Source organism: Palaemon carinicauda, chromosome 22 (assembly GCF_036898095.1).
Source record: "Palaemon carinicauda isolate YSFRI2023 chromosome 22, ASM3689809v2, whole genome shotgun sequence".
NCBI lineage: Eukaryota > Metazoa > Arthropoda > Malacostraca > Decapoda > Palaemonidae > Palaemon > Palaemon carinicauda.
The window spans coordinates 65427222-65441078 of record NC_090746.1 but is presented as its reverse complement, the minus strand read 5'-3'; the positions used below and the strand labels follow the sequence as shown (position 1 = coordinate 65441078).

Genomic DNA, 13857 nt, shown 5'->3' with positions numbered 1-13857 from the left:
GGAAATATTCTGTCTTATCGCGTTGGTCCATCAGCCCACCACTGACAGTTTGTAGGACTGCCATAAGAGCCACGACTGTGTGTGTGTATATATATATATATATATATATATATATACATATATATATACATATATATATATATATATATGTATATATATATATATATATATATATATATATATATATATATATATATATATATATATATACACGTGTGTAACGAACTATTCTATGACTTACGGTGATGAGAAAATTAGCGAAGACGATGACCCATCCCCATCCTCCATCCGGGACAGCCATAACCGGCCCAGTTCGATGCTGGCGGGTGGGAGACCTCTCGCCCGGAGGCGGGGCAGTATGATTCGGAGGCTTCAGAGACCCGCCGTCTTCCATAGCGGCCATCCAACCTCCACCTGAAATGGCACACCAAGATTTTTTCACTGATATAAAATTGACTTTGTGGTTTCAGTACAAAGGTACAGTAGTCTTTGCTTGCATGAATTCGCATACATACCAACATTTTTTTTCTTTCTTTTTTTGTAATAATATAGGGTTTCTCTAATTGTTAGCCTAGGAATAAAAATACTAAGTAACAATTGTTCTTTTAATAAATTTACAGCTATAAATAAAAACTTTATTAGATATACATACACAGCAAAGCAGACATCTCCCCTCTCCATATAAATTGATTTTTTAATCTCTATCCTGAATTCATTTTGGTAATATTAACGGGGTTTTCTAAATGTTTACCTCGATATACAAAATGTAATCAACAATTGCTCTATACAAAACCAACTGATATCTATGCATAGAAAATTCACCAGATATGCATACACAACATAACAGTCCACTCCCCTTTCTCTATAAATTGAATTTTTAATCTCTATCCTGCACGCACACTCGTGCATTTTGGATATTAAGAAATTTTCCTGTACAAGTTTATAAAAACCCATTAAAATTAAGTTATACAGTACTCATTTTCACGTATATATTGCCTTTCATCCACTACGCTTAACCAATCCAGATGCTTTATGAATATTGCTAAATTGTTATAGTCCCAAAATATTAGCTTTTAAATGCCTGTTATTATTATTATCCTCATCATTATTATTATTACTTGCCAAGCTACAACCCTAGTTGGAAAATCAGGATGTTATAAGCCCAGGGGCCCCAACAGGGAAAATAGCCCAGTGAGGAAAGGAAATAAGGAAGCAGATCGAATAGTGTGCCTGAGTGTACCCTCAACCACGTAAATTCTTTACCTCTGTTCAAAAAAAGTTATTTTAATCGCAAATTCTCCCTAAAAATATACTGTTCTCAGCCGTATTTTAGTAAAATACAAGCGACAATAAATTTTACCCTACTTTGTTACTATCTTTTATGGGTTGGTGACCGTAATATCACTCCTTAACGTTAACATATCCGTTTTAACACGGTAAATGCCTGGAAACATTTATTCCATGATTTTTACGTTTTACGGCAAATTTTTAACAGTGTAACCCAAGACAATGGAAGACCATGGTATAGAAAATATGGTAAAACCCAAGACTAGAGAACAATGGTTTGATTTTAGGGTGTCCTTCTCTTATAAAAGCTGCTTACCATAGCTAAAGTCTCTTCTACCCTTACCAAGAGGATAGTTTCTCTTGTCCTGTCAGCATGAAAACCCTGTTCCCTATAGCAGCTATTGCCGTATACATTCTTGGCATTGAGAGTATCACAGAGCGTATTTCTTATTACTTGTCAAATCTAGATTATCGAAGCACTTTCAAAACAGGAGTCTTAAGCTTCCCGAAGGCCTTAATATCTTCAGTCGTTCTGGACGTCCTTTGGAAGTTTCTTATTTTGCCTTGGGGGAGATCATTTGATAGCTCAGAACCTACACTACTTTGCCGCTTTAACATATTATCATTACTAGTTACGCTACTACACTAGTTGGAAAAATGGGATGTTTTAAGCCAAAGGGCTCCAGCAGAGTAAAGCAGTCAAATGAGAAAAAAAAAGAAATAAGTAAACTATATGAGAAGTAACGAATTATGAATTTACACTATCTTAAAATCAGTAACAGCGTTACAATACATCTGTCACATATAAGCTGTGAAGAGAGACTCATATCATCATATTCAACATGATAACATTTGCTGCAATTTATCATTGGCACTCAAAATGTTTATTCAATGTTTATAAACCTTTATCTCTTAGAAAAAAAGTGAATGAAGAAACAGGAAATAACTCGACACTGCAGTTTAACCTCACACTCATCTCCTTAAAAGAAATATACTATTTCCTTTTATCCATTTTGTATTACTCCCTTTCTCTGGCTTTTTTCATTTCATAATCACTTACATTGCTAGCTAGTGTTATTTGCAAATTATTCATTTTGTTTATTCAAGTTCTCCTGGGCTTCGCTAATATCTTTAGTGAATGAAAATGAACATATAATATAAATTTGTACCTGGACAGTATTACTTCTTAACAAGAGTTATAAGAGTCCTTTGACTGGTCAGATATTGCTACATTGGAACCCTCTCTGGTACGGCTCATTTTTCTTTGCCTAAGCATACACAGAATAGTCTGGCCTATTCTTTACACATTCTCCTCTTTCCACATACACCTAACCATACTAAGATTGGCAAAAAATTCTTCTTCACTCAAGGGGTTAACGACTGCACTGTAATTGTTCAGTGGCCACTTTCCTCTTGGTAAGGGTAGAAGAGACTCTTTAGCTATGGTAAGCAGCTCTTCTAGGAGAAGGACACTCCTAAATTAACCCATTGTTCTCTACGACTTGTACCATGGTCTTCCACTGTCTTGGGTTAGATTTCTCTTGCTTGACGGTACACTCAGGTAGGCTACACTGTTTTTCCAACTAGGGTAGTAGATTATTTAATAATGATGATGATAATAATAATAATAATAATAATAATAATAATAATAATAATAATTGCATTTCTATTCCGTAATAGGGAGCCGGAAGTCCTTTGAGTGTTATTGTAGAAAAACTATGTACCGGCCTCGTAGGAAACTACAATTAAAATCCAACATACATTATTGTATCAATTCTTATCATAAATCTAATTAGGCCTAATGAGATTAAATAAACCAGTTTGAAAAATAAATCGGTGAAAATAGAAACTCCGGAAGTTAAACTCAATTAAGAATCTCGTTTCAGGCAAAGAAATGAGAAGACGTCGATTCCACCCGAGTCCGTGTTAAGAAAACATCTCGAGAACCGAAGAACATGTTTTGACGAAGAGCAATGAAAACATTTAATCAAAACATTCGTTGGTTTATCAATACGCCCCCCCCCCCCCCCCCCGATTAACTTTAGATGGATATCACGAAGACCTGACGGCTGTCGCCATGGTAACCATTTCACCCACTATAGGAGGGTTAACCTTGAATGTCATTTGCCTAATTCAATGTCAAATGTTATATTCGCGCGACCTATGAACCTGGGATTCGTATCGTTTATATGATTACTATATTTACTTTCCTCGTTGATCAGGACAGTGCTACTAACAATACCATACAGAAGGATATAAATATACTGTAGCTATAAATATATAAAAATATTTCTTTCCCATCACATTGAGCGGCATTGCCATGTGTAAGGGGGGAGAGGGAATAGTCATACACTGGTGAGTGTGGTTACTCCGAAAGGTACATTCCGAAGCTACAATCTCCCATGTCAAAACTGTCATTTTGTAGTTAAGAAAAGGGGAGGGTGGTAAGGGTTGAATATGTGTATGCATCTCTAAATATTTAGCCGTCATTTTGACGGGTTGCGTACACTACTTTATAAGAAAAAAAATTACAAGGATTCACACTGCGTGACAAGAGTTGCAATAAACTAGAATAAATGATTGTTGTAAGTATTTTCTTTAGAATACCAAACGTCATCAGTGTTCCAAAATCCTTATCTCGATTATGTCCTTTTTCAAATTTTGAAAGGTATTGCTAGATATTTGAATTCATAGCAATATTAACAATTACATTTGTTTACACATTATGTCATCTAGTTTCTCTATACTGTACTTGTGAAATAAATGAGCGTGTACGCAGGGTGCACCTTATTAATCCTAAAGTCTTAGATCCGTGTGTTGTGCACACAATTCCTTCATTATCTTTACAAAAAGTGAAAAAGGAAGTAAATATGAAACCACAAATGACGACAAATGTAATAAATGACGGGCTAACACGACGCTCATCATTTGAATCTTGGACTAAATAAAAAAGGACCAATCACATCAAGCTAACCTTTCGTGTTAAATTACCACTGAAAAGTTAAAAAGTTCTCATATGGGAAAACTAACATGTATAATTAGAAATTTATTCCTACTGCTGTAAAGTGTGATATCTACGTTTAATCCAAGGTATGTTGACGTCTCTTCATTGCATCTGGCAAATTTCATGTAATTGCAATGTGTAATTTACTAAAATACAATTTCTACGATCTGTATATCAGTAGTAACATTTCGATGTAGTCAGTCATTCATTTGACAAAAAGAGCTTCGTGTTATAAAATTCCTTCAAATCGATCTCATTGTTTCCTATTTCTTTTATCACTTATAGTGATATTGTTCTTTCTAATTTACCCAATTATTTCTTAGTAAACTCCTATACATTCCCACACATCTTATCTATATCCTCGTCTCTATATGTTTCAATTAGCCTTCAAGGATTAAGAAACGTGCTTAAAGTACTATAATACTCTGGCCAAGTATCACTGAAAAGTTTATTCTCATTTTTCATTTCAGATGCTAATTTAACCAAAATTAAAATTTCAATGATAGTTAATATTTCCCAGACCATTCATTATGGAAGACAAATGAATGAACTTATGAGTGAGAACCGTAGATTTTTCCAAGAGGAAAAACGGTAATGGGCAACTAAATTCTTTGTACAGTTGGGTTCATTGATTCCGATGTACTTCAAGGGAAGCTAAGGAAACGTCAGACAGCTGTACAATGTAGCAGATATCACTATGCTGTATATATATTTTGTTTAATATGTTCTTAGAATAAATAACAATGGTTTTGATCTCGTGTTTACAAGGTCAGCAACATTTTTTTACAGGTAGCGTTGCCAACAGTTTTTCTTTTGTTAAAAATAGCGTTACCTGCTGTAATGAACATCTGTCAGACGTCTCCTTAGCTTCCAATGAAGTGCACCGGAATCAATGAAGCCAACTGTAATATAAAGCATTTCTAAAGTACACTAAATAATAATAATAATAATAATAATTATTATTATTATCATTATTATTATAAATGCTTAAAAAGGTTACTACAATGAAGGAAACAGTAATATTAATAATATTAATAATAATTATTATCATTATTATAATAATAATAATCATTAATGCTTAAAAAGTTTATTACAGTACAATGAAGGAAAGCAATAATAATAATAATAATAATAATAATAATAATAATAATAATAATAATAATAATAATAACAATAATATATTATTATTATTATCATTATTATTATCAACATTAAAGAGTTTATTATGATGGAGAAAAGAATTCGTAATGACAAGTAAAGTGAAAAAAGCCAAGGGTCTCTAGTGAAAAAAATAATTTCCAAAGCTTCAAAATCTACAATGATTTTCAAATTCAGTACGCCATTGCAGCCTAATGATAAGCAGAGCTATAAAAATACAAATTAGATCTTAGATGGTTACGGAAGAAAGCGCAGTCTTACTAGAAAAAAGAATAAATAGGGTTTTCATTCATATACACTATATATACACTATATATATATATATATATATATATATATATATATATATATATATATATATATATATATGTGTGTGTGTGTGTGTATATATATATATATATATATACATATATATATATGTGTGTGTGTATGTTATATATACAGTACATTTAGGCTATATGTATATTTATACATACAGTATATAAATGATGTGTGTTTGTAAACACACACAAATATATATATATATATATATATATATATATATATATATATATATATGTATACATATATATATATGTATAAATATGTATACATATATATATATATATATATGTATACATATATATATATATATATATATATATATATATATATATACATTATGTACCTATGTACCTAAAATTTACACTGTAGACTACAGAGCTATATACTGTGAATAAAGTCATCTCAAAACTCTATATAACTACTAAAAAGCATAACATGAAATTCATGCAGTCAGGCGCTGCTAACAATCCTTGCAGAATATAAGACGCCCAGCAACTAAGGGCCACACAGCGTAAATGGTCTCACACACAGCATTTAGCCAAATGCGGACATCTACGTACCATGTTTCAGATAAGAAACTCCATTAGTGGCTGGAAAAAGGAAAACATTATTCTTCTCTGAGCAGAAGAGAGAACGCTCTGCTATCGGTACCATTTTCAGAGCGCAGACGCATAATATAGCATTTGAGAGAGAGAGAGAGAGAGAGAGAGGAGAGAGAGAGAGAGAGAGAGAGAGAGAGAGAGAGAGAGAGAGAGAGAGAGAGAGAGAGATTATTTGAAAATCACAATAAGTTTTCTGATAAAAATAAAACCGCTAAAACCTCTAAAATAACGTTATTTTCATTATTAAGGTCACACGACTTTACAGCAATGTTAATGTTTAGCAGTAATATTCCCTGGTAATTCAATAAAAAACTGGCTGTAGCTTAGATGATAACAATAGTAATAAAAGTAATAATAATAATAATAATAATAATAATAACAACTATAGGGATACTCAGTATATATATATATATATATATATATATATATATATATATATATATATATATATATATATATATATATATAATTAAATTCTAATGGATTTGTCCTTGGGTCACACCTCACATGTCCACCACGTTTCGTTGAAGTAGTTTTTGCGTAATTTTGTTCCCAGGCAAAAAATAAGCTAACAAAATATTTGCCATTTACCCATCTTTGCGATTATCTTTAAAGAATTGCTGCGTACTTGGTCTTTGATATACTTTATCCAAAACATTACAGATTTATCCTTGGGTCATACACAACATGACTTCCAAGTTTGGTCAAAATCAGTACATTAGTTTGTGTAAAGTTGCTCACAAACAAATAAGTAATATAAATAGACAGGGGTGAATACATATCCTTCGGAAAATCTTCAATTTTGGCGAAAACAACAACAACAACAACAACAACAACAACAATAATAATAATAATAATAATAATATGGGATACATCACTCTAAGTTTTTCTTCAAAATGTATAAAATATTATGGAAAGACAAGTTCATCATATCGCTGGATTTTTGTAAAGTTTACACTTGAAAGACATTATTGCCTTTTATTATTTTCAATATTTCTGATATTTTTATTATACTACACTATTAATGAAATTTATATCACAATAACTAAAATCATTATAATTTTCATTATCTCTTCAACCAGTAGTAGTAGTAGTAGTAGTAGTAGTAGTAGTCTTATAACAGCCAAGTTTAACAAGAGAACTATTGCTCAAGTAAATCATTTAATAAACCAGACTGCCTGTAGAATAATATTAAAAAATCATAAAGAAAAGACAAATAACTGAGAATCTCCTACGCTTGTTACTTAAAATGATTCCCTTTCTTTCGTTACTGTTGTTTGTATTATCTTTTGACTTCAGCCATTTAAACTAATTCTGAAGACTTGAATCATCTACTGCTATCAAGGTTAGGTGGCACAAAAAGAATGCTGAACTAGCGCTCCTTTATGGCAGTGAGGTATGCATGATGATTTCTGAAGAAAATAAAAGCTTTAATGGCAAGAACTCTAGCGATTTATAAAAGTGGAAATTTAAAATAATCTGGGAGAATAGAAAACTAAAACTTAGTGAAAATGGTGTATAATTCGGAAATATTAGGTGACATCAAGAAGGCGGAGGAACACACAGTAAATATAAGATTAAGTTTGAGACGGTTGTGAATGATACAGTGACTATAGGCGAGTTATTGAGGTTTCCTGCATGAGGATCTCATAATTAACTTAGCAGTTAAATAAAAAATTTTAGTGATAATCTTTTTTTTTTCCTCCCTATTCTCAAGGGAAATGGTTTAACACTTGACCCCTGATTCTGATACTCAATTACTGTTTGGTGGACTGGAGAGCAGTAGCTCGGGAACGATCCACAGGCTTACCAAACGTCAATTATGTGCTGTACCACTCAGTCATGTACCCACATTGGCTGACTACACTTTAGAAATATATATTTATACATACATACATTATGTGTATATATATATATTTATATATATGCATATATATATATATATATATATATATATATATATATATATATATATATAAAATGTGTGTGTATGTGTGTATCAATGGTTACCAGCCAAGCTGTACTATCAATTATTGAGACTGATCTCACAAAAAAAAAAAAAACCCAGGCCCCACTCTTTGAACGATTCAATTAGTCTGCTGACCTTATAAGGGTGTAATGTAATTGGCAGTCAATCAACTATGATAGGTAGCAGCAAGAGTGCACGGGGACATAAGTGGGACAGCTACATCCAAAAACAGACTTGGCGAGAGGAAGAAGGTTGAGAACTGGGAATACCAGCTCAGGTTGTGGCGGCCTATTGGAACCGTCCTGCCTAGCGTTCTGAGGACGGGGGATCGAGTCCTGCTCAAACTCGACTGTTTCTTGTAGTGTTTGCAACCTGATCTCCCTTGTCAGCTAAGGTAAGTCTATTGGGGGGGGGGGGTTTAAGTCTCCCTGTTGAGCCATCAGCAACCATTGCCTGGCCCTCACTGGTACTAACTTGGGTGGAGAGGGTTCTCTGGCGCCATTGTCCTTCTTGCTACGGCAATGTCACTGTCCTTTGACTTTGCCACTCACGAGTGGCCTTTAAACAGCTCCTGGATTTGTTTAAAGCTACTCCAGTTTTAAATGCATGTTTTCACTATACCCGTAAACAAAATCATGTCTGTTAATATGAACGGATAATTTGAAAGAAACTTCACCGACGCAAAATATAATAAAGTGGCATAATATAATTATGTAATTATCTTGAAAATAGTTTTTAATGTATTTAGAAAATTCCTCTTCTCTGCTGGAAAAGAAAGTCGAAAAAAAGTTGAAATGGTAAACTGCATTGCGTATTGTACATGAAAATTAGCAGCAGGTAGTAAATTCATAAGGAGACAGAAGCTGAAGGTCTTTAGAAACAAATCCATTACTTAAGCTCCAAAAAATCACAATTATTTTCGGTTAGGTAATCGCAGCCTTTGGAAAGTTACGGAAGAAGCCAAGGGAAGGACATAGAATGAATTATAATGGGTTATGCAGTATTAATTCTCTATTAATAAAAAAAAAATTCTAATATATTAAAATAACTGAACCTGTTCAGGTCATTTAAATTCAAGAGGATACTATACACAAAATATGAGAGAGAGAGAGAGAGAGAGAGAGAGAGAGAGAGAGAGAGAGAGAGAGAGAGAGAGAGAGAGAGAGAGAGAGAGAGAGAATTTCTTACCTGGTGGTGGGTTCGAGATATGCGTCTTAGCATCCATAAGCATCGTCAGGTGATCATGACATAAGGCCACCCCTCCCTCCCCTTCCTTCTGCCTCCAGCTGTGTACCGGTGAATAATTCAGGTGGTGCTAAAGATGGTGGTGGTGGTGGTGCTGCTAGTGGTACTACCTGCTGTCCCCTCAGCTGCCTCTCATCCGCAGCTGTCGTTCTTCCTCATCCTGAGAAGAATGGGAAAGAAAACGATTAAAAATGTCATAATTATTATGGACGCACAGCTGCAGTGGGGGATCCTCCATTGGTTTAAGGGATTTCTTTATCTTTGTCAGATTTCTGAAAATTTTTATCAGTTGGTTTTTTGACGATCACACCACACACACACACACACACACACACACACACACACACACACACACACATATATATATATATATATATATATATATATATATATATATATATATATATATATATCAACATCATCATCTACTCTTACGCCTATTGACGCAAAGGGCCTCGGTTAGATTTCGACAGTCGTCTCTATCTTGAACTTTTAATTCAATACTTCTCCATTCATGATCTCCTACTTTGCACTTCATAGTTTTCAGCCATGTACGCCTGGGTCTTCCAACTCTTCTAGTGCCTTGTGGAGCCCAACTGAACGTTTGGTGAGCTTATCTCTCTTGGGGAGTGCGAAGAGCATGACCAAACCATCTCCATCTACCCCTCATCATGATCTCATCCACTTATGGCACTCGAGTAATCTCTCTTATAGTTTCTAATCCTGTCCTGCCAATTAACTACCAATATCCTTCTGAGGACTTTATTCCCAAATCTACTAAATCTATTAGAGATTGTTTCATTGTCATGCCATGACTCATGTTCATATAGTAACACCTATCTCACTACACTGACATATAGTCTGATTTTCATATGTATTTTCAGGCGATTTAATCTCCAATTTTACTTAACCTAGCTATTGTCTGATTTGCTTTTCTCAATCTTTCACTAAACTCCAATTCTGAAGACCCTGTATTCATGATCATAGTTCCTAAATACTCGAATGATTCTACCTCATTAACCCTTTCTTCTTCCCATGATATTTTCCTTTTCCATTACATACTCCTTCCTCATCATCTTTGTCTTTCTTCTATTTATCTTCAGTCCAACCTTGTGTGATATTTCATGCATTCTGGTAAGCAAGCATTGCAAATCCTGTGGTGTTCTGCTAACAAGAACAGCATCATCAGCATACTCTAGGTCTGATAAATTCCTATCACCAATCCAGTCCAAGCCTTCTCCACCATCTCCGACTGTTCTACGCATTACTAAATCCATGAGGATAAACAACATAGGTGACAACACATTCCCTTGAAGTACTCTGCTGTTCAGTGGAAATTCAATTGATAGGACTCCACTAACATTAACTTTGCACTTGATGTGCTCATGAACAGACTTAATCAAATTCACATATCTAAGAGGAATTTCATAATAATGCAGGACTCTCCACAAAATTGGCCGGTGCACACTATCAAAGGCTTTTCCATAGTGCACAAATGCCATCAACAGTGGATTTCTATATTCTACGTATTGTTGTACGTGTCTCAAAATGAAAGTTTGGTCAGTGCGACTTCTACCTTTTCTAAATCCTGCTTGTTCATCTCTTAGCTTTTCATCAATCTGTCTCTCCAGTCTTTAGAATTAGTATACCATATATTTTCATGACGACTAACTTAAGTGTGATGCCTTTTAAATTATTACAATAAGTCAGATCTCTTTTTTTTTGCCATTTTCACTAGCTTCCATTCATCAGGATTTGCCTTTTCACACCCCATTCTACAAAATAATCTTGTAAGTATTCTGGGAGTCACTTCATTTTCGGCCAGTATATCTCGGCAGTTACTCCAATGTATCCAGGAGCTTTCCATCTCTAGTTTTTTTTAGGATAGCTTCGACTTCAAACACACTGAATTCATTCATGGGCACATCAAGGTCTTCATCAGCTTCAGATATATCAATCAAATTATTCCCTTCATATCTCCTATTCATAACCTCACTAAAGTGTTCCATCCAACGCATATCTTCGTCTCCTGTTGTTATAACAGATCCATCTCTCTTTTTGATAGGTATATGCTTCTTCTTGTTTGCCCCAGTCGAGATTTCATTAATAATGCTATTTCTGTCTTTGTCTCCTTTTTATACTATCCCAATTATCATTTGATATCCGTGGCTTTCTCCTTGTAACTGCGTGTCCCAAGACTTCACTACCAACTGACTGATATATGTTCTGAATATCACACTATTCTTCATTAATTGTCTGCTCTTCGTCTCTTAAAGTCTAAGACTGCAAATCGATTCCTACAATCAATTGCAAATGTTTCTCTGTGCTCATCTTCTAAAAGCTTAGTTGTATCAAACCTGGGTATTCTATCCACCTTTTTGTTGAGAGCTTTCAGTTTTAAATTCAGTGTAGCAATGAGGAGCTGGTGATCATTACCAATTTCTGCACCTCTATAGCTTCTTACATTTCTCAGAATCATCCTTCTCTCTTTATTAATAGCAATGTGACCTATTTGATTTTTGTAATTACCACATGGTGAAATCCATGTATATTTGTGGATGTTCTTGTGTTGAAAAAGTGTTACCTCCAATGACAAGATTGTTTGCCGAACAGAAACTTATGAAATATTCCCCATTTCCATTTGCAACTACAAGACCCTCGACACCCATCACATTTTCTATCCCTTGATTATTTCTTCCAACTTCAGCATTGAAGTCACCAATCAAAATTTTCATATCTCTCTCTGGGATCTCATCTATCCCACTGCAGTTCTTCATAGCATTCCTCTTTCCTTTCTCCAGGGGAATAATTTATTGGTCAATAGAAAAATATAATACGCATATTGCACTGCTTTGATTTGAACTTTGCTAGTAACAACCTACTATTTACAGCTCTCCACTCGGACTATGCTTTTTCTGCTCTTGGTGTCATCATCATTTCTATCCCTTCTCTTGCGTATATTTCGTATTTTCATTTTCCCTGTGGTTCTTCTGCATCTGAGCATCACGTTTTCCTGTGATTTTTACACATATATATATATTTATATATATATATATTTATATATATATATATATATATATATATATATATATATATATACAAATACAGGTATATATATATACAAATACAGGTATATATATATATATATATATATATATATATATATTCTTTTTTTTTCCTTGGTTTAAAGTTTCCTTACCAGTCCCCTTACAACGTGTTTCACTTAGGGACAAGATATCCAAACTATATATCATAAATTCACTTTCCACTTGTTGTAAATTACCAATCTGATTCATGGTTCTAACATTCCAATTACTAATTTCAATTTTCCCTCAGTATTTATACACCGGTAGATTTTTGGCACCTCTATACGCTCGGGACTGGGAGCCATTCTGTCATTTTCTCTTTCCATTGACTGACTAAATCCACAGAGGATTCACTGGCTTGATACATCAAAGGATACCCAGTTCCTTGTGATGCGCAGTGTCTATCTATTATTACTATTATTACTATCCAAGCTACAACCCTAATTGGAAAAGCAAGATGCTATAAGCCCAGGGGCTCCAATAGGGAAAAATAGCCCAGTGAGGAAAGGAAATAAGGAAATAAATAACTGAAGAGAACAAATTAACAATAAATCATTCTAAAAAAAGTAATGTCAAAAGAGATATATCATATATAAACTATTAACAACGTCAACAACAAATATGTCATATATAAACTATAAAAAGACTCATGTCCGCCTGGTCAACAAAAAAGCATTTGCTCCAACTTTGAACTTTTGAAGTTCTACTGATTCAACTACCCGATTAGGAAGATCATTCCACAACTTGGTAACAGCTGGAATAAAACTTCTAGAGTACTGTGTAGTATTGAGTCTTATGATGGAGAAGGCCTGGCTATTAGAATTAACTGCCTGCCTAGTATTACGAACAGGATAGAATTGTCCAGGGAGATCTGAATGTAAAGGATGGTCAGAGTTATGAAAAATCTTATGCAACATGCATAATGAACTAATTGATCGACGGTGCCAGAGATTAATATCTAGATCAGGAATAAGAAATTTAATAGACCGTAAGTTTCTGTCCAACAAATTAAGATGAGAATCAGCAGCTGAAGACCAGACAGGAGAACAATACTCAAAACAAGGTAGAATAAAAGAATTAAAACACTTCTTCAGAATAGATTGATCACCGAATATCTTAAAAGACTTTCTCAATAAGCCAATTTTTTGTGCAATTGAAGAAGACACAGACCTTATATGTTTC

The 13857-nt window shown here is 34.0% G+C and overlaps 1 protein-coding gene across 3 annotated transcripts in view; it reads right to left on the bottom strand.

The window, feature by feature from the left end:
• The window catches only part of LOC137616494 (monocarboxylate transporter 9-like), a 287290-nt gene that overhangs the window by 23292 nt on the left and 250141 nt on the right, over positions 1 to 13857 (bottom strand). The window contains exons 4-6 of one of the 3 annotated variants that reach the window (XM_068346307.1): positions 9533 to 9749; positions 6334 to 6363; positions 242 to 414 (exon numbers count right to left, since the gene is read on the bottom strand). In XM_068346307.1, the coding sequence (XP_068202408.1) occupies positions 242 to 414; positions 6334 to 6363; positions 9533 to 9575 (246 nt within the window). In that variant the 5' untranslated portion in view covers positions 9576 to 9749. Of the gene's footprint in view, positions 1 to 241; positions 415 to 5123; positions 5194 to 6333; positions 6364 to 9532; positions 9750 to 13857 lie in introns of all 3 variants that reach the window. The other 2 variants (XM_068346309.1, XM_068346308.1) reach the window with 2 other exon arrangements.